This window comes from Epinephelus moara, chromosome 19 (assembly GCF_006386435.1).
Source record: "Epinephelus moara isolate mb chromosome 19, YSFRI_EMoa_1.0, whole genome shotgun sequence".
Taxonomy (NCBI): domain Eukaryota; kingdom Metazoa; phylum Chordata; class Actinopteri; order Perciformes; family Serranidae; genus Epinephelus; species Epinephelus moara.
Window position 1 is genome coordinate 22801464 of NC_065524.1, and position 22494 is coordinate 22823957.

The following is a 22494-nucleotide window of genomic DNA, read 5'->3' on the forward strand; positions in this document are numbered from 1 at the left end:
ATGATCTAGAAAATTGGTCTGTGTCGTTTGACCCATCCACCATCCTAACCTGCCTCCTTACAACATGGATGTATAACGAAAACTGGATACAGCTTTGGAGGCGGGCCTCTGTTCATTCCTATGAAAGTTGCTCAGTAGTGCATGAAGCCAAAAAAATCTCAGTTTCGTGATATGAAATTACCCAGATCTTCCACATTTGGGTCCCCATAGAGCAAGCGCACAAGAGACTAAAATACGGCTAAAATACGTCGGGCATGGACGCGGTTTGTCACATAGGTAGAGTGGAGCAGGGTTCTGTACCTGCTACACAGACTCTGTCTCTGCAGCATGTGGTTTCTGCTAGCTTCACTGTGTGTATTGAGTTTTGCCAAGTGATAATGCAGTTGGTTATGGAGGGTTTGGAAACGTATAGACTATATCAACTGATACTGAATTAATTAAATGGATCATTTCAAAAACAGGATACATCAATTTGATTTATTTATTTTAGTGTAAAAATGTAAAAACAGTGCCTCTGGTACAATGAGCTATTCATTTTTGTCACTTGTAAACACATTGTGCTCGTTTATTTCACAGTTCTACTTACTTTTTATCTGTTGGAGGGTCGCAGAGCTGTGTGGAGACGGGGAAAATTGACCAGCCAGGTAAAAATAGAGTTGAGCAGCACGGTGCCTATGCGGGCAAGCATCGCTTCCGTGTTCAGTGTAGCCGCTTTAGTTGATTATATTGGTAGTGGTCTGCTGTGGGAAGGCTGCGGCTAATGTGTCAAGCCACACTTGTGTCCCATATATTTTGAGCATTACAGCAGCTGAGTGCAGCCAAGCAGAAGTTCTCCAACAGCAGACTTGTGGTTTACCCCCCCACTAACTTAAATGGGAATAAAATGATTAAATCGTGCTGCTCCTCTAGACTTCCAAATTTTATCAGACAGAATGGATTAAACACTGATAGTAAAACCAGTTTTTTTGCAGGGGGTTGTGATGCTAAAAAAAAAAAAAAGAACAAAAAAAAAAATTACCCACTGATTTACAGACTTCTCTTTCACCATGTAAGTCTATGTGACAAAGTCTTTTTGGGCCCCATGGCATCACATGATGGACCCGGACAGTGTCCAGTACTGTTTGTGAGGGTTTGTTTTGCACAGACCTTTGGTCTTTAAACTAATTCCTTCTTTACTCCCGTCCGCACATTGGTCACGTCATTGCAGCCTTCCCGATTATGTGTGTTATACACCAATACTGGCTCATGATTGTTATATACAATACAGTTTTATACAAGTTGAGGTGCATTAGGCTACTTTATGCATGCAGTATACGCACGAACAGTGCATGAGAACAGCTGGGGAGGATTTGTTGAGATTTTCATTTTGTATTTAAAAGAATACTAGCAGTAACTACACACTGAACAGCCTTGATTTGATCAAACCTGAAGCACTGTTTTGTTTTTCATCAAGAAACAGACACACAGAAATCAAATATGTTTTGCATCAATTTAAATTCTAAGGTTGGAGCTGGCTAACAGACTGGGGCCTCCGTGGTTTTTACTTTGCAGCAGCTCTGAGGCTTTTAACCTCACCCATAAAAAGTTTTTGGCCATGGAGACACTGTCGTACATGAAAACCTGAGACTGGTGTCTGTTTGGGCTGAATTCATTCAATTCAATTTTGCATTTTCTGCATCAATGTATGTTCAACCTATGTTCAAGATGTTCAACCTTGGTGTAAAATCCTGCAGCCGCTCGTCACTGCCATGCTTTACCCAGCTGTTCAGTCACAGCGGAAGAGGAACAAATACCACGAAGGCCAACCGTCACATATTCTGAACACCAACAACAATAGAGAAGAAATATGTTAATATTTCATGTTGTTTATGTTTCGTCTCATGAACCCACATAGACCAACGAGTCCGTCCTCTCTCCCTCTATGCTTCAGCCTAACCTTCATCCATGCAAGTACTCTACCCTGTGCCAACACATGTACTTCCAGGTATATCCCGTATCATAGCAACCAGATGCAATCAATGCATCTCAGCTGAAAAACACAGCTCCTCCAAAGCGCTCTCAAGTGCTCCCACTTTGGAGTTTCCTGAGGAACGGCTGGTGTTTTCAGCTGGGAATAAGGCTGTGGTTGACACGAAGTCAAAGTCTTTAATTTTGTCAAAATACAAGTCCTCTGCGACTTTTTATTGGGTGGGTAGGGGTGGAGGATGCACGTTTTAAATATTAAGGGGGACCTGTCCTTTGCCTCCCCCCCGCTGCCTATGTCCCATGTGCTTTGTTGATACAGAGGGCAGCTCGTACATTTTAGCTCTGTGCTGCTCTGCATGGATTTGACGAATCCACTGAAGGCAGATATTAACACTAATTGTGAGAAAAGGTCAAGTATAAACCCTCATCCGAGCCCGCGCAGACCTCCATATGAGAGTGATATTACTGTGTCCTTTTGTTACTGATGAGGTACTCCGCCGTCACCACGAGCAAACCCCTCAGGACAACCACAGTGAACACAGAGTGAGTCTGACAGCTGACATTTACTGAGAAACACCTGTCAGTCACACACACACACGGCCTGTCAGGTAGACACACACATTCATTTCAGCCAGTTTCCTGTTTGTTCTTCTTTTTCAATCCGACCCAACAAGCACGATATCTGCCACTTTCTGAAGAGATCCTTTAATGACACTGTGTGGTTCCACTTGAGTTGAGCCCAATTTTACAGTGGACAGGCTCATCAGGCTGTGATCCTCGTCCTACAGATATGAGGGATTGTGATCTGTCAATCAGTGTTGTGGGGCTCAGCAGCAGGGTGAACAGCCTGCCATGTTTGATGCCGAGGGTAAGCTTTCCCACTCCGTTTAGCGAGAGGAGATCTTTTTGATGTTATCAGGTAGATCACAGAGCTCCTGGATACAGCTGAGTGTTTTCAGCTCTCAGCTTGCTTCCTCTAATCACTTCTGTGTAAAAACCGGCAGTCGTTTCATCAGGATGCTGTTCTGTGAGTCATATTTTCGAGTGATATAACTTCTCTGCCGTGTGCCAAACTTGTCACCGCGCTCTGCGTCTCATGCTCACTTTCATTGTAAGCTCAGGAGAATTTATTTTCCCTGAATACATTTTCTGCAGCCCCTCTTTTATGAAATCATTGATTTCCAGTCCTGTCAGCGCAGCAGGACACTTCCCTCATCGGTCCTGGCAGAAACACAAATACAGAAAGGCTGCTAAATAATGCAGGAGCTGAAGCATCAATAAAGGAGACGTGGGAGGCGTCGGATTAATGGCCAGGTCGTAAACCCTTTGAGGTCTTACCCTGCTAATGCGTGACTCCATCAGGCCCAACAAGGTTAAACTACATAACCGACAATCATTCACGAGGCTCAACTGGAGTGTTGAGTTAAAATCCAGACAGGAGCCAGTTTACTGGAAGTGATTTTTCTGACATTGAGCAGGGGAAATGAGCTTGGTGCTGCTGCAGTGAGTCGAGGGCGAACAGAGCAGCAGCAGCAGCAGTTTGGTAGATTTCAACCCTCGAGTGGAGTCCTCACCAGTGATGAAAATATTTACCTCTGTGAAATGAAACTGTGAGGGTCAAAGAAGAAGGTCCCAGCTTTCATGAGGGCTGCTTATTTCACGTGTTGTGTCAGGATTTATCGCCTTCAGGGGAGCTGTTTGGCACACGCTTTCAGCACAGTAAATGTTTACGGTGATGAGTAAGTCATCTCTAAGGAGGAGGGGGATGGCCGATTGTAAATATCTTGAAATGACTCATGTTTATTATTTCAGACGCAGCAATATGCTCAAAAAAGCTTTACATCTGAACTGCCTCCTGTGGGATTCCCTTATATTTGAAGAAAATACAGTCATTAATGTGTCTAATTTAGTGCCTTTACATTAATAAGAATTTTGGAGTTCATTGAGTTATCTTTCCAGTTTTAGCTAGAGGAAAAATAGAAATTGTGAGCCTATGATTTTTTCACACTTTTTCTACATTTATTTACTATTAAAGGTTCTGATAACGTATTTTTTTAAAAAGCTTCTTACTAAGAGCGATGATGGAAAGGAACATGATGCACTTTTCTAAGTTCAAGCAGTTTTGGTTATTTCATAGGAGAGACTTTGGCTCAATCCCATACCCCTTGCTTCTACCACTTTGCCTTTAAACCCCTGTTTGCACATTCACCTCTAGGGTTAAGGTCCCCATTCTTGTTGGGATAGAGGAGTAGGGAAAAGTTTTGCAATGTAATCTCAGAACAGCTTGTATGACGTCCTACAAAAAATGCACGCGCAACAGTTCCTATGATTTCCTACGAATTAGCACCCACACAAATTACGTTACGTCCTTAACAAACAGTTAGGTAATTAACATTAAGTTACACGGGCTAGATTTAGGCAAGTAAAGTTACTGTGGTTAGGTTTAGGAAGAGAAACACAGTGAGGATATTAAAGTGACACAGAGTTCACTCAGGGTTCACCCAGCTGCGAACATACAACTCCAGGGGTAAGTCAGTTTTTCTGTGACTCATCCACCACGATGTTACCTCTCTCTGAGTGACAGTTTACCAGCTTTGAACTGTAGTTGGGAACACGCTGGCTTAACATTAATTTTAGCTTGGCTCATTATAAGCTGGTATAGCTTTTAGCGGTATGGACCTCTCTGCTGAAGGAAGGATGGCGAGGTGTTCAGGTGCTATTCACCAACAATGACCTTATTGCAGTCTTCACCACAAAACAATAAACATGGCCTTCTCATGAGGTTGAACAGCAGCCCTGAGCTTATACACTGAATTCTGCTGACAGTCATTACTCTTTGGCACATGCTGTCTTCACCATGACACCCTGAGAGAGCTGCTTCCCTCCATACACCAAGGCACACCATGAAGTACATGTCACACCCATACTACAGGTTACCCACAAGGTCACAGCCCTAAAAGAGGAAAAAGGGTGAGCTGGCAACAACCGCAACCTGCTCCTTATTGTTTATTCCCATCGGCGCATTGGTCACGTGATTGCACCCTTCAAAATAGGTGGGATATGTATGAATTTGGGTGCATTCATTTTCAGAGGAAAACATGTGAACAGTTTGTGAGAACAGCCTGAGTGTAGGGGCTTCATGGCCCTCCAAACATATTCAAAGACACAGTTAAAACTGAGTGTTATCAGAAATCATCAACATGATGGCTGTAAGAGCAACAAAAGGAGCCAACAAGTGTATTTTTTTCATAAATAAAGATTTGAAAATTACAATAACTATCATATTATCTTAGTTTAATGTCGTTTCAATGTGTTATGGTCCTCTTTTTTTTTTTTCTTACAACAGTCATAACAAAAGAAATCGTTAGCATGCTGGTGTTGCGGTAGTTAGCTAGCTAACGTTACATTGTTATTGCTGAATTGTGCATGACAGTCTCACATTTTGACATATTTCCATGTCACATTCTCCCCATGTGATGGTATATGAAGCACAAAATTTAACTGAAGTCCAGCTGTGAAGTGGCTGTGCTTGTATGTTAATGTTACTGCTCCTCTTATATCAGTACAAACTAGGAGCACAGGTTGCTAACGTTAGCATACAGAGCACCACTAGCAGCCTGCTAATAGAGTGCTGCGGGAATGAGTCCTAAAACTTGGAAATGAGTTCACATTTTACCACGTATTCCTCATTCCCTTATCTTGAAGTGAGTGGGGGTTTTTTTAGTCGGTGTTTGGTTAGATGCCTGAAATTAGGTCTGTGGTTAACACAAATTTAAGAGACTTTAATATTTTGCTCTACGACATAAAATATGATCGCTAACTGAAGATTTTATGTCGTAAAAAAGACGGCTAAATGTGACTACAAAACGTCATCATGCTGAACACTGCTTTAGTGTCTTGTTGTTTATAGTCTTGTTGTGGCGGCCATGTTAGTCGTGTAACGTTAGATTTTTACTTATGGCAATTATGTTTATGCTTCAAAAATTACAAAAGTGTTGTTTATTTGTGAACTAGCCTAAATGTTTAATTAAGTAATATCACACTCGAGCTCGTGATGTTATACTCGTATATCGTCACGGCTCTGATTTGGTCATAGGCACTTGGCATGCGGCCTCGTGCCGAAGACAATCACAGCCGTGACGATATACGAGTATAACATCGAAGACAATCACAGCCGTGACGATATACGAGTATAACATCACGAGCTCGAGTGTGATATTGCTTTAATACAACAGTTCAACAGTTAAATAAGCAAGGCTGATTAAGAAATGTTGAAAAATGAGGACAAAATAGATAATTTAAGCATTTTATTTGTCTTCCGCCAACAAAAATAGTTCCCTCAGGACTCCGCTGTCACCGTTGCTATGTAACGCAGACATGGTGCGCCAGGCACTTACTCTTTATACACATTTATCTGCACATTTCCATTAATTGTGCAGCCGGTGAAATAAGTCTCTGGTGACTGCATGGTGGACTGTCGCTTCACAGGCACAGCCGACTCTGCCTTCTGATCTGACAGTATGTTGCTCCATCGTTTTCTGCTCTCCATGGATGGCTTCCAGTAGCTTTTTAACAAGCTCTCAGACCTGCAAGACAAAAGGTATATTTTAGGGCCCGACTCCTAATTAGAAGACTAACTTTACACATAGGCTGCGTTAAAACAACATCATACCTGTGCCCACTCACTGTCATGATCTCCCTAGCTTCAAGACCCGCATCTGACAGCTTCTGTATGGCAGTCGCCCTGAGGCTGTGATTGGTGTAGATAGCTGTTGTCCCCGCCTCTTTACACATCTTCGGCAGCATCTGTGCGAGTGAGTTTATTCCCAGCGGAGCTTTAGTGTACCAGATATTGTCTGTGTGAGCTGCTGTCATCCTGGGCTTCAGATAAAGGGCATTTGCATCTGGTGGAAGTTTGTTTAAATACTTTTCCAGGGATGCAACGCAACTGCTGACCTAACTGACACTAACCTAGTTTTGATTTGATTGTTGATTGCAATCAGCTGTGAGGCGGAGTGATACATACACAGTGAAATAACCGTGATGTTGTACTCCAATATTGTCACGGTTTTACTGTCTCTCGACCAATCAGATTGCAGGGCCGGAACTAACTGTTGTATAAGTAACGTTAGCATTAAACTTTTGTTTTACCAGAGTTTATTTTCTGTAATAATCAAAACTCCTATTGGAAAATCCCATTGGATTTCTGTCAATCTACAAAAACATCATCCCTTCAGCACTCCATGAGGCAGTGTCCTTTTTGATGACTTGTTTGATAGATTGATAGCGTGAAACTTAAGCTGTGAACAAATTGCAAGCTGCAAAAGGATGCCTATAGCCCATGTGAGAGAAATCACCACAGCAGAAGATGGCATATTTGCGATATCCAGTAACACTTGTCATGTTTGGTTGCCTAACATAAACACCATCAGTGACTACCAATGATGTATCAGGGTCTTGAAGGTTTGTCCCATTTCATAGGGGACGATTTCAACCACTTCCCCTTGTGACTCTGTTTCGAAGGGGCAAGTGGCACTCGAAAATAAGGGGTAGGGTTAAAAAAATAAATGGGATTGGGCTTTTGTGTATTTATGTGTTTTTTCCTTGCTGTTCGCACTGGTTCAAATTGAGCAGGGTTTGGATTGTCATGTATTTCCCTGCACTAGTCACAGTGCTGGGCCACTGTCAATCAAATCTGATAATTTTTTTGAGTATTCAGATCTCTGTAAGGATCTTTCAAACTCTGATTGTTGCTTTTTTGGCCGTGGATGTGTAATGTTATATAAAGGGCTTTAAAATATGAACATGTAAAGTCTCTCTTTGGGCCTTTCAGATGTCTCTGAATGTAGCTTAATACCCTGTATCTGAAATTACTCTTTTCTTCTTCACTAATATTGGCTCTTTTCTCTCCTTTTGCTGTCATTTCACCAGGAGGTAGAGGTCAGTTCTCTCTAGTTTTTTTTTCTACACTGCTCCTCCAGCTGCCTTATGTCTTTTTCATTCATGACTCATTTCCTTGTCTTTTTGTGTGTCTTTATCTCGGCTTCTCCATCCATCTTCTGTCTTTCTCTTTTTACTCCAAATCTCCTTCAACGTGCCCATTTTAATTAGAACGATTAATGTTCTAATTAAGTGGTGGGAAAGGCAGAGCACTTTTAAAAGGAGCCATATGTCTCACATATAGGCATCGGGTGCAGATTTGTCGGGCTCATTTCCATACAGATGTACATCCACAGTACATTCCCATCTGTCTGTGGTGTGACTCACTTAGCTAATTATCATACTGCAAGACTAATGTACAAATTATAATCAGTGTGCGATGATAATGTAAACTACTTCACTTCTCCTCTATGAAGATGACAGAGTGTTGATATGTTGTGCTATCAACAACACTGTGCACTCAGGCCTGCAGTGTGTGAATTACGTGGTTGCTCGTTCTCTGCAGCTGCTAATAGATGATTGTTTTCTTCATGTTTCTGCAGGATGATTATGTTCGTACCTGGGATGAAAATCAAGGATCTAATGACAGTAAGTCTCTCACCATCTTGTCTTTTTTTCTCACTGTGTGCATACCATTAACATAAAACTTTTTGTTGGTTTTCCCTAGTTTAATATAGACTTGCACATATGGCATTTTATTTGTGGCTTAATCCTGAGTGTGCAATGACAACAATCTGATCAAGCACTTAAATTTTATTTTGAAAAGAAAATGATCATGCACTGAGCAGTTTAATCTGAGCAAACAACAAACAATTATGCACTCAATTAAATGTCGCTTTAGTTCCTTAATCTAGTTTCCTCCATGAACATGCAAAAACATTTATGCTAATACTTTTTGCACCCAAGTGTCGGTAGCCAACAATGCTATATATACCCAGGTGTAAAAAGCTAGTGTGGCTCCCTACACCCAAGTGTCCTAGCAACATCTAAATATAACGTTAACACAAATGGGTCTTTTCAGCTGTTTTGCTGAAGTTTATGTACACAGTGTGCATTCAGCGGCTTTATACATCCTAAAAACTGAAAATAATAAGTCAACCAAGTCTTAAAATAATACACCCACACTGATTCTCACAGGACTCAAACTCCAGTCCCTTGTGTGAAAGTCTTCTACTTAACCCACTAACACATCTTGCTACCACTGTGGACTTTGTCGCTCTTTATTCTGTGTCACCCGACTGGCAGGACATTAGCAAGTTTTTTCTTGTAAGTAGGTACATGTAAGTAGTCTTTTCATGAGTTCAAGCCCTAACAAAGACCTCTTTGCCCCAATCCTAACTCCTCTCGGCCTTGAGGCGTCATTGTGACGAATACAAGCCATCACAGCACACAGTGGGATCATAGCCCCTCCTCCACTGCACAAAAAAACCCACTAACACCCACTAACATCTGGATTTTTAATGTAATGGGAAAGGTTACAATAGGCATTCGCACATGGGTCAAATGACTCTGCGGTAATCATGGGTATTTATCGGCTCCGGCTCTGATCGGCATTGATGGAAACACCCGGGTGAACACGCTAATTTTAGCCCTTAGCCGGCAAGATGCAATGATGCGCTATTACAAAATACCGTCTGTCTTCGCCCCCGCAGCACTCAAACATCGATCCAAATTAGTCTTGGAGTTTGAAAAAGAAACTGAATAAGTGAGAGATATAAAAAAAGGTAACGACTATAAAGTTTTCACAGGTCTCCATGCTGCTTTCTACTGTTTACTAACCTGTTTGCCGGCCTGTCCATGACGTGATCATGACACATAAAACAAAATAAATACACACACAGAGAAAGGCATACATCTGTGCTTCAGAGCCATGGACACAGTTCTGGTCTAGTGGCAATGGAAAAGGAGTGTATAGCCTATTTTTAGCAGGTTTACCCGTTTAAAAATCCTGCGTATAAGATAACGTGTTGTTTGATGGGTGTAAATGGCCGAATAGCCTCAGTGTAACTATTCTCACCTTCTCATATACATTTAGTGAGCACAAAATAGATTTGTGCTGCTCAAACTATATTAATCCTGCAACATTAATATATTATTCTTTAAAGTTTATTCCATATATGCCCAAGTAAAAGACGATTAAGAAAAATGCCTGTTTTTGGACAAAGAGTTTTTCATTGTCTTTTTGAGAAAGTTATTATTTGTGTTAAGATTAGAGTCTGTTCCCTTGATGCTTTTTTCCTCTGGTGAAAGTGAAAGACAGAATACTTCCATCAAAGCACAACATGAATCCACAGTTGTGCAGCGTGTTGGAGTGAGCGCAGTTGCTTCTTCATTGACTCACACACTCTCCTGTCAGACTCTCTTTTTGAGCTCACCATTATGAAATTCCGTTATATCTTGGCTGCTTGACAGCTGACTCCAAGCCCGGTCGGCTTCTGCAGTGAGGGCGCTTTCACCTCGCTCGTCAGGAATGCATTTATTCTGTGGCTGCAAAACACGCTTAAACAGACATTAAGAACGTCTCTAGCCGAGCAACATTAAGGCAACACACAACCCACAATGCGACACTCTTAATGCTCACTCTGTAACGCAAGGATTGAAGCAACACCAGGAGTGACTCCATTCAGAGAGAACATGTGCTGCTGTTAACACGTTAATGTCTATACCTTTGCAAAAGTCTGTTTTCCATTAAAATATGTTTGATTTAACAACCAAAACTCAAAGTATATCCACATATATCAGCCCAAGATCAAAATAAAACCATATTAAATCCTATCTGGTAATTTATGTGCTTGCAAAAAAAAGAAAGTCTCCTCACGCACTCAGGATTGAGGCACAAACATACTTCCATACGTATAGGATTAAAGGAAAAACTCATTTGGTATAGCTGCCTGGGATGCATGCTAATGCAGTTAAAGCAAAACCACATAATTTATTTAAATTGAATGTCATTAGCCTGTACTGTAGCATGAAGACCGAATCCGTGGCCTGTGTTTGAACTGTGATGCTTCCCAGACCGTCAGCGGCTCATCGTGTTAGACAGCGCTGCATCCGCTCTGTGTTTGTATTCCGGGGTCAGCCGCTCGCTGTCCGCACTTGTAGCGGCTCCTCAGCGAAAAAGGTTGAAAGATGTTAGCGCTCTGTTTTATCTGCCTGAGTGGATCTGATGTGCCTCCCCCAGGAGATGCTAAACATTGGCTTGACTTCAACACATCACCACTTCGTTCTGCTTCCTCCTCTTTTTTTTCCCCCTCTTTCCCTGCTGCACTCGAGCAGGAGCCGGGCGTAAAGGCTGACTGTCTGAGGTCTCCTCCCCGACTCCTGCTGAGACTCCCGCCTTAATTGAGCCTCTGCAAGATGAAGTCATGGCAGAGTCGTGTCCTCGACCGTTGTCGCTTGATTTGCAGCTTAAATGAAGTCGGCTGAATGGCAGAGTCCATTAGCGCAATTTCCAAGGGCTTAATGAAGGACTAATTATGGTTTCCAATGAAAGGCCAAAGAGGGAACTAAGAGCATGAGAGGAGAGTGAGACAGAGGTAGGGGCTAATGTGCCTTGATTTAGTGTAAAGTGACTGACATCAACATTATTCCTGCCAGCTCTAAGGCAGTTTGGTGATGAGGAAATTGTGGACTGGGGGGAGGAAGCAAGTCAACTAGTGTAGGAGAGGATGATGAGGTGAAAATGAAAAAGGGAAAAATGAAAGGATGTCTTTGTGCTCTGTTCGTCTGTCAAGGGGAAGCTGTTTGTTCACCAGGAGGAAGACAAAGGGGAGGTCATTAGAGTGCAACATCACAAGCACAAAAACAGACATGTATACCTGCAACCAGACTCCATTTGAAGCCTACACGTCCGTGTCCACCACCAGTACAAGACAAACCCACCAATGCGAGGTTATGTGAACCCTACTAAAACACAACATTATAGTGAATAAATATGAGGCAAAATGTAGCGATAATCCACTTTATTCATTTACTTTATTCATTATACGTTAAGACGCGATTCATCTTGTCAGTAACAAGATGTAACCCTTAACCTGACCTCAACCCTAAGTGCCTTGCTTTTAACGAAACACTTCTTAGCCTCATAGCTGGGTCATGTAGCCGCTCCGGCTGCAGCTCTACCTACTTGCAAAAACATGTAATAAAACTGTAATGAGCTGCTGTTACGTGTCACATGTTGATCTGAAGGGCTTCATATATATTTTTACATTTAAAATGAACCAGTCTTTCAAGAGCAAATACATCCTGAGGCTGTACCTTTCATTCACAGAGATATTGACCTCAGTGTGTCACTCTGAGCACCTGGTAAAGGCGCAGTGGAGATTTAAATCAGTGCTGCGTTTTCAAGTTCCAAGTAGTCATTTTCTGTGAAGTGAAAGCCCCTCTAAAATGTCAGCTCAGAGAATGAAGAAAGATAGCTCGTCTTTAAGCTTACAATGCATTATTGATCACCTCTAGTGAGTGTGGTTTTGTAGGATAAGAACATACAGACGGTTTACAAAGTGAAGGAAAAAACAAAAAGGTGTTGAAGGTGCATCCAGAGCTGCTTTAATGCTCCTTTGCATAGATTCTACAAGTCTCTGAAACTGTTCTGAAGATTTAAATACCACACTTCCAAAAGGTATTCCCTCATTTGGTGTTTTGATGACGGTGCAGGGGAGACACTGTGTGAACTGAGCTTGATTTTGGCCCTAATTGGTCGCCCCCCAACACACAATCGGTTGGATCTCTTGAAATTTCACTCAGCTGTCTATCAGTTTTAGCAGTTCCTTGGTCCGATTTCTCACATAGAAGCTGTCAAAAGTGCTGTTATAAAATGTAGTGAGCCTGTTTTAATATCACTGGAGTAGTATTGTACATGTTGTGGCGAAAAAGTCTCGACTGTGAACACTGTGAAATAAAATTGAACCTCGCTGTAGAACAGACACCATATTGTCTGCATCCTCCGACCATCTGTGGCGTCATATTCTTCTTACTTTCCATTCATAGCAGAACTGCACAAAGTAATGCTGCCTTTCTCGCCTTTTGTCAACATTGTTGAGGACGCCATCGTCTTGTTTGTTCGATTGTCTATGGACAGAAGCAACACTGCGTTTTGTGCTTACACTTAGTGAGAGCTCTGACTCAAGAAAGAGCAACCATTGGGAATAGAGGGTTTAGAGCCATTTGACCCAGCTGATAAGCAATATTACACGAGAGGGTGCGCTTTTACGTCATTTGTGGCACAACATGGAAATGGCGGAGTTGTTTTTTTAGTGATGATCCAGGTGTGTTGTTATGCTGATTTAAGCACAGTCTAAATGTGTTGTTGACCAATCAGATTGCTTCATCAGAGCTACATGTTGTATAATTAATTTTAAGTAACCCCCAATTGACCACTTCAATAACAGTGCCCAAATCTTTCCCACAAACTAGCCTGAACTAAATGAGATCAGAGAAACACTCCTGACTTATTCAACATCCAAATACATTTTTTTCCCCTTTTTATTTTCTGTCTGTTGCTCCGTAATTTCTTTTTTATTTTTCTAATTCACCTTGTTTTAATACATTTCTCAGTTCATTTGAACCTAAAGTATTGCAAACTTATTTGAAATACTGCCTTTTCCTCTTACATGTACGATTATTCACTTGGATTGTGATTTTTTATTTCTGTTTTTATGTCAGTTTTTTATTTGTTTTCATTTTTTATGTCCTCTTAATATCTGTACTTAAAATTCTTCTTCCAATTGTTCAACTGTTTCACTCTCAAAAGCCCATTAAAAAGAATTAAAAAAAATAAAAATAATAAAAAATGAAACAATAATAATAAGAAATAAAACAATAACAATATTAATAATAATGGACAATTCTATCTCTTGTAATTTATGTCCAGTGCCGTCATTTACTATAACTCCAGTCTTTCCCCAGCTATGACCATGCCGTGGTTGCCGTGTGCAAATATAACAGAATTTAAAAATGGATGATTAAAAATGTTATTTCTAAATGTAATCCTGGGTTTTGCATAATCATCCAATATTGATGCTCTCATATGGCAATAGCTTTGAAATAATACCCCAACTTATGCCGACCTTGGCAACATAGATCAACTTCACAAGTGGCATTGCTATAACGTAGGCGTTGAACTGTGTGTGCTCAGCTTTTATGAGACTTTAGCAAAGCTTTATATGCTTGCCTTAGGTAGTCAGATGAATAGTGCTTCCCTGGTTTTATTTTGCACAGCATAAAAGCCCCTTACCTATCTATTTCCCTTTTACTCATTTTGACACAAGTGTGCTATCTCCCTCCATTGATCTGCCTTCCTTTATGAGAGGCCTAATGAAGCGAAGGAGCAAAAAGAGGAGATTTGTCCCTCTGAGACATCACTAAATCAGCGTGATGTCTTCACTCCCGAGCGCCGATGAGCCCACAGGCCTCGTTTCTCAGCCAGGCAGCCCAGACTGCTGCACCGCCGTGCAGAGGAGGACGGGGCAACACTCCTAACGCACAGACAGTCAACGCCAACAGCAGACCGAAGTGGAAATTTGCATTCAGGCACCACAGTGGCTGGCTCCACTTCAGCCGGCGCTGTGCAGAGTGAGGGAGAGGTCAGGGTAATTTGCAGTCGATTTCTACAGTCAATTCATCAATCCAGCAGCTGATTGAATCACCTCACTCTTAAGACAGTAAACACTGCAGGAGAGCAGTTGTAATTTGGACTTGTAAGAACAAGCAAGTGTATATAGGCACTCACTCAAGTGTGTGCGTGTACAGCACTCATACAAGACCTGATCTTTTTATACACTAGCTTTCAAGTGTACCTTGGATTTCACAAGCTTTATCTCAGTCAGAGAGGCCAGGTGAATGGTGAATGGACACTTTCTGGCAAATCAATGGTTTCAAATCAATGGCACACACCAAGGAGGCAGGAAAACACGCTGAGTCCACACTCCACAGGGTCTAGAGTTTGATACCTCTTGAGGCTATTGATAGATACTGTCGCTTGGAGCTCACTCACAAACACATTTGGTAGATTGCCATCAAACATCTTGTTGAAGCCTTCAGCTGGATGTCTGCCGACCAGCTCGAAACTTAACGTCAAGACAACAGAGCAACTGAATACAACCTGAAACCCCTGCTCTCTGTGAGACCTCTCCACCGCTATTAACACATTTTTTTCCCACAATATCCACCAAATCATACTCTTCCCCCACCAGGGAGTCTGTAAAGCTCCTTGTACACGCTGTACACATCTTGTGTCCAGACTTCTACAACTCCCAACCTCCAAAAGCAGCAACAGTCCTCCAGGGTCTGCTGCTGTCCTCACCTTCACACTTCACAGATTTGTCCAGTGTCACCCTGTCCTGCTCTCCCTCCTCAGGCCCACCTGGGGCTGCTTCTATCAAATTCAAAACCCCACATACAAGGCTGTGAAGGGATCGGCATGTACTCCAAATCCAGAAGGGAGTTAACCTCCCCATGTACAGTATTTAAAACTAATCTTTTTAAGACATGCCTCACATCCTCTTGCTACTGAACGTCCTCTATTCAGCATCCTCTAATTGCGCTCCAACAAAAATCCTTCACATTCTACATGGAGCTTGAATTCAAACCAGTTCTGCTTTTTTCTCATTTAGCCTACATGGTCATTCTGTGGTCAACGAAATATTTAAGACAATTTAAATGAAAATATTACCAAGAGTTTGTTGATAACATTGATACTGGTATTGATTTACTCATGTGACTCTCAACGAGAAAGTAAATTTACCAACTTGTGGAACCATTAATTTAACAATCACTAGTTTACATGCACAACATGTTCCATACACATGTTTGCCCTTACTCTGAAGGAGACAATATTCCTACTAAGCTGGCTAATGAAAATTAATATTCCACTATTACTGCCATTTACATGCAGCCCTGCATACTCCGTGCCCCAACTTGTCATTTATAATGTCAAAATATGGAAAAGCAGAACAGCTGGAGCTGCTTGTTATTTTGCGTCTTTGCATCAAAATAGAATTTCTTAAAAAGTTGGTGGCGGGCACAGCCTCCCTCCATCATTCCTTCAACCACCTTCTTGAAAAGATCGGTGTTGCGATATTTGCGCATATCCAGAAATCTGTTGGTATCCAAGTCTTTTATAAGATTTAAAGTAGATGTGTTTCTTCTTCCGACCAGACTTGTTGGCTTTTCTTTTGGGCGTGCATCTGCAGTCTTGCAAGCTGTTGGCGAGTTTGTCCGTGTACAATGTCTCCATGACAACAGCCAAGAGGCCATGTATCGCAAATTGCGGTAAAAACCCCAATTGAGATGCATATTATGAGTGGGCTGTATACATGTCTAAATAATGCTATTAAAACTCGAATAATACTGGCATGTTCCACGTCTTAATCGGCTAATGCTACACTCAGAATATGGCTTAATTCAGAATATGTAGAATTCAGAATAATAGGACAATATTAGCGTGTATCAAAAGGCTATGTGTTTTTTGAAATGTTTCTGAAACCCACAGAGAATCATCACGTGACTCTTTAGTTCCCCTCAGCTCTACTTAGGATTTTAGAGTCTTTAGCACTGTTTCGGTTTTACAGCCCACAACAGTTTTGGCTCAGTCTCACTGGTCTCATCAATCTAGTTTTCCCATTGCATGCTAAGCACCAAACAGCAGATAGAAAATAGTGGTTAGCGTGTGAACATAGGGGTATTAAGCAACCAGATGATTTTCTCCGAAGTTGGTGGAGACCAAAACAGAGCTAAAAGGAACATGAATATTGGACTGGCATTCATCAGATGAACAGAAATATCACTCAAAATAAATGCTAACATTCCTCCGTGTCTGCTACATTAAGCAATTTTCGCCATCACAGGTGACCATATGTCAGTGTTTTGTTTTCAGCTTGTTGCACTGCAAGTAGCCAAAACAAAAAATCAATGCAGGTTTAAGTTAAGCTCTTTATTCTCCTTCTCTTGGTGTGCTGATTGTTTTTTAGTCACTGTGGGACTTCAAGCCTATTTTCGCATTAACTAGACTAACAGACGTAGCAGAGGCATGTCTGGCTTCACCTGGAAGACAAGATAGCAATGATGATGTTACCCACTGAGTGCGTAAATAGTAGATAAGAGGTTTGATGATGAGTACGTGGCCTCAGCTTTGCTTCTGTTATCCCCAATCTGCAGGGATAAACCTCATGCAAATCTGGATTGGATTATACTGAAGCACAGGGAGCCTAATTAGGAGAGGTTTACTGCTGCAGGCATCAGTTTAATACCAAAGGAGACTTTGGAAAAGTAAAAACTGGAAGTAGGTGGGTGCATCTGGGGTTGAATCGAGGGAGACTGGATGCGACTAGGAAAATAATAAACACGCAGGCAGAGCGTGAGTGAGAATGCACAGTGAAGATGTCTGATTTGAGGAGGAGACAAAGGAATGTGAAGAGAAGGAAGAAAGGGAAGATTGATAGACATGATTGCACAACGGGGGTCTCAGAAACAGAGAGGAGAGAGTTCTCAGAAACACCAGATTGAGCTGCAAATCACAGTCAACCCAGGAATGATTCCCGGACCACGGAGAGCCTGTTGCTATGGAAACGTCATCATCGCAGGCACCGCTTTAATCCGTGGAAGCCTGTTAAGTTAACATGAGGCTCAGGCAGCCACCTTATGCTTCTGTACTCACAACACAACGCTGTGCCAGCATTGTAGCCGCTCGCTACACGACAAGATTTATTTACAAATGTTTTGCTATTAGACGGCAGGATTATCTGCTCGCCGTTTGTGCGCTGCGTCTTTAATTCTTTCATTCATTTTGCTTAAGTATTGGTTAAATCTTCATTGCATGGATTGTCAAATGCATTGTTTTGCATGCTTGCCCCCTCTACCTACTGCGCTGTATCCCTATTAGTACCTTAATCTCCTTGTCCTCCTTTGTGTCAGGAAGTACTGTAACGGTTTAATTGGCTTCTGCACCCTGATTCTACTGATGCACTAGTAGACCGAGGTGGTGGAGGGGGGGATGTTAAACCTGCAAGGAAAGAAAAAGACTAGAAGGGCAAAGCTGTAAGATGTGCGTGATACTGTACAGGGATACTCAGTACAGTCAGTGCCGACCGGGATGCAGGGCGACCAGAGGATGAGGCTCCACTGTTGACAGTCTAAATGGATGAGGAGTCTGCATCTGGGCATTAATGCCTCCAAGCCTCACTGTGTCTCAGTCAGAGCAGTCAGTCAGTCAGTTATACAACCAGCTCAGCCATGACAGGGGGGTGTATTGTTTTGGATTTGCTTCTCAAATCAGATATCTGTCGGTTTGCTTCAGTAATCCTGTGATGCTGGCAGCATTAATGTATTCAGCCACCGGAGAGGACAAGAGAGTAGATCCTAAGCCTGTCTGCGAAATTATAATGGTGCCATAAAACAGGATACAGTAAGAGCAGGGGGATGAATGCGAGCACCTCTGTCATGTAGATGAAAGCTGCAATAGCTGGCTGTGAATAATCTGTATTTCGGCGTACAGCGCTGATGGATAGTGTAGGTGAATAAAGGGTCGGGGGATGTGAAGAGAATACAGTGTGACATCCGGGTCAGGCTCCAGGAGGCCTGCTAGGAACAGACAGCTGTGACATATGAGTGTGTGTGGGGCGCTGACACACGGCCCAGTATTAGCTGCTAGCGGAGAGGGTGATGGATGGATGGGGCAGAGTGAGCTAGCCAAGCAGGCTTTACCCTACATTGCAAGAAGTATTTGTCGTAGCAGGTCACCTAAAATGTGTAATGTATAATGTGTTTAAATAAGTAAATAAAATCTGCCACTGAGGTGTGACAATTGCACTTTCCTCCGGCATAAATCAATAAGACCGTCTTGAGACTAGTTTTACGTTATAAAGATGATTTTACAAAAACTCAGAACAAGCTTCTCCTTTATCTTGTTATAAGGTATTTTATTTTTGTTTTCAGGATCTTTTTCTACTCTCAATAAAGCACTAAATGCCTCAAGATGCATATCAGTGACAGTGCAAAACCAACAGTTCTGCAACGCTCAAATAATTTAGACTGACTCAGGTTATGCTGAGTAAACACACAGGAGAAACTGGGATTTTAGACTGGGAGTGAGAAGTCTAACGACGGGCAGAGACAGATAAAAAACAAGGTAGAAGGTGAAGCAGTGATGATGCTACAGTATACATCTCATTTTCTATTTTTCCCCAGATGTAGACACCACCAAGGACCCCTGTCAAAAGGTTAAGTGCAGCCGACACAAGGTGTGTATCGCCCAGGGCTACCAGAGAGCTGTGTGCGTCAACCGCAAGAAGCTTGAACACAGGTGAGTGTATGTAGCCCCTGGGCAAAAGCTGACTAACTCCCAGAACACACGCGTAGTCAAAAATCTCCTCTGTTAATGGACACTAACATGAGATCAACACGACCAAGTTTGCACGCTGTGGCTTGTGCTGGTCCGGGATGTGGTAATAATAAAGCCTGTTTGTGCACCGGTGCAGTACGACTGCCTGCTGTTTAATGATAAGCTAATACATTCGGACAACATGGAGGAGGGCAGTTCGCTTCGTGTTCAGGTTGATGCTGCTGTGTCGGTACTCTGAATTAGCACAGCAGTTGCTGTCTCAGCTGGACTTAGTGAGGCTGAAGTGTTTTTGTGTCCTCTGTCCTGCAGACTGAAGCAGCCTGCACTCAGGTCTCCTGATGGAAATTGTCAGCCCTGTCCCATCTCCTCCACCGGGCCTGTGTGTGGATCGGACGGACGCAACTATGCCTCAAAGGTACACTGATGCAAATACACATCCGTAGTGGTACAAGAAAACTGTAATTAAAAAGTAAGTAGTTATTAAAAGTATTGCTTTACACATTTAAATAGTTGTTGTTAAATAGTTGAGTATTGCGCGATATACACCAGTTTGTTAGGAACACCAATGCAGTCTAATACAACAGTCCTGCAGTAAATCCAACCGACATGAAGGTTAACATGTTCAGTTCTTGTGTTTTAGAGAGATGCTAAACCTGCCTTTATTCAGCTTTATGGTCATTTTGGAGGCTGCAGTTTGTTGCACTATTGAGTTTGTTGAATCATACTGAGAGGTGTTACATTACATCCTACACATTTATATCAATGAGGTTAGAGTAAATAATAGAAACACCTGTCAATGTAACACAGTATAATTCAGCAGCACCACAAACTACAGCCTCCAAAATGACCATAAAGTTGAATCAACTGCTGAAGAACCTGTCGTACATCACTAGCCCATGACCAAACAGCAGATATACAAAGTCAGCAACTAGCTGGTGAATGTAGTGGAGCCTTTAGCAGCTCAAGAGATAGATTTTTTTCTCAGGGGATGGCAGAGAGTAAAACAGAGCTAAAAGGAAAGTGAGTATTGGATTTACATTTACCAGCTGTCCAGAAACACAACTCAGAAAAATACCTTCATTGTCCTCTGGGTGTACTGTTTGTTTGCCATAATTCATGAGGGGTTAAAGGAATACTTCACCCCCAAAATGGTCATTTGCATGCCAATTACTCACCTCGTGTAACCTTGAATTTGGGAAGAAAACTTTGTTTTTCTTGCATGACTTTTCTTGCATGACCAAAGAGCCCAAAAAAACATTCTTGATGAACTGAAGTCATAGGGGTCCATGTTTAACAACAGCAAAACTGTATCAACACATCCATTTACAAACCCTCACACACTCGCGCAGTATAATCCAAGGCTCATTTATCCAGTCTTATGCTAGTAGAGCCTACACCGTACTCTACACCATAGCCTGATGTGCACCATCCCAGAAATCTAACTACACATTGCCGTGACACAGACCTCCTGGCTTTTTTTGTAAGCTGAAACCATTTCCCTCAGTGGAAAGGAAGCTTTTATTTACTTTAATTTCACAGATAAGAAACAATACATTGTGAAGACAATAAAGCCTCCACAAAAATAGCATTTTAAGTCTTGTGTGTGATTTACCTTGACTTCATATGAGCAGAGGAAATCTCCGCTAGTTTCTAGGCTAATTCATACAATGTAAAATGCCATAGGCTTGTGCTAATAACGTTAGCATGTTTTCTAACGGAGACAAATTTTGTAACATTACCTTTGTTAAATGTTGCTGTTTTCCCTGGCTTCATATGAGGAAATGTCTGCTAGCCACTATGCTAATCTATACAATGTAAAATGCCATAGGCTTGTGCTAATCACATTAGCATGTTGTATTTGTGGGGGAAATGTGTCCAGCAAAAGACAAGTGCTTTGTCTGTGAATCTTGCAAGTTATTGTGAAGCCTATTTGTGTACTTGTGTTTGAAATTGTCTCTTTGAAGCCATGTTTAGTGTGTGTTTTGGGTGTGTTTTGAATCGACTTAATTTTACAGCACTTCACAGAAACCCCACCACCCACTAGTGTTTTGGAGGTGTAACCGCAGAGTGACACAGAGCACAAGTATAAATGCTCACAACAGCATAAGCCACGTGCATAGGCTACAGCGTATCCTCTGCATAGAGCTGACACACAAGTACAAATCCCGCTTAACTGTAATACAAATGATCATTTGTGAGGTGAAGTATTCCTTTAATATGTTACTATTGTGTTTACAGCTTGATTCTGTTGCCCCTAATTGGCAAAAATACAATCAACGCAGTTTAAATATACAAATAAAATCCTTTCTCTGGCTTTATGTCAGTGTAATGAACGTGCATTTCTCTGAAAAGAAAAGACGGTAGAAATAATCACAGGGTGTAGGTGGAGGGTGGGAATCATTGGCAGTGGAACTGTGCAACATCCCCCTCAATAAAGAAGTGAACATGATGTACGTGTGGCTTCAGCATCACATATGTTCTGCACGCTTAATAATAACATATGTTGTGTTACTAAGAATTGCTAAAAAATTCTTGACACCTATTACCAGCGTAGAATATACTAACAGACACATGTTAAAATCACTGAAATACTTTATGGTGCATATGTGAAACAATATGTGCATCTGTCAGGTGCTGGCACATTTATTCCCAGCTCTGACTTTGTGTTATACACATGCTAACATGATGTACTAAGCATTGTGGGGTAAATAGTGACACACATTGCATATTCAGAGCTGAGCAGTGTGAAGAGACTCCCGGGGGGGAAAAACTGAGACAAAGAGCCGTGATGTATAGCCTCAGAAGGACCAATTGGTGGCTTGTGGTGACAGAATCCCATGTGTTTATTGATTTATGCTTTGTCTTCTGGATCACTATTCCCGACCTTGTGTGCAAGCAGAGGTTGAAAAGCACATTCAGGAGCAAGTCTCAGATTTGAATTAAGGCGGTCACCTCATGAATATTTGATCTGTGTTGCGGCAATAACTCATTTTACTTCACCTTTGTGTCCCCTTGTCGATGTCGCCGGTGTGTGTATGTGTGTGTGTTAATGCTTGTATGCGCGTGTTTGTATTGCAGTGCAAGCTGGAGCAGCAGGCGTGTCTTACGGGGAAGGATCTTACCTTGAAGTGTTCAGGTCTGTGTCCTTGTCCAACTGCTGCCCCTGCGTCCACTGAGAGTAAACACGGTGAGATCCAAACACAGCAACTATGACAAAAAAATACATGTATTTGATATGAATTCACTGCTTT

The 22494-nt window shown here is 41.9% G+C and overlaps 1 protein-coding gene across 2 annotated transcripts in view; it reads left to right on the forward strand.

Moving 5' to 3' along the window:
- Positions 1–22494, forward strand: part of spock2 (SPARC (osteonectin), cwcv and kazal like domains proteoglycan 2) — a 38631-nt gene that overhangs the window by 11774 nt on the left and 4363 nt on the right. For both annotated transcript variants that reach the window (XM_050071928.1, XM_050071929.1), the window contains exons 2-5: positions 8448–8493; positions 19090–19204; positions 19553–19658; positions 22322–22430. In XM_050071928.1, coding sequence (XP_049927885.1) covers positions 8448–8493; positions 19090–19204; positions 19553–19658; positions 22322–22430 — 376 coding nt within the window. The remainder of the gene's footprint in view (positions 1–8447; positions 8494–19089; positions 19205–19552; positions 19659–22321; positions 22431–22494) is intronic.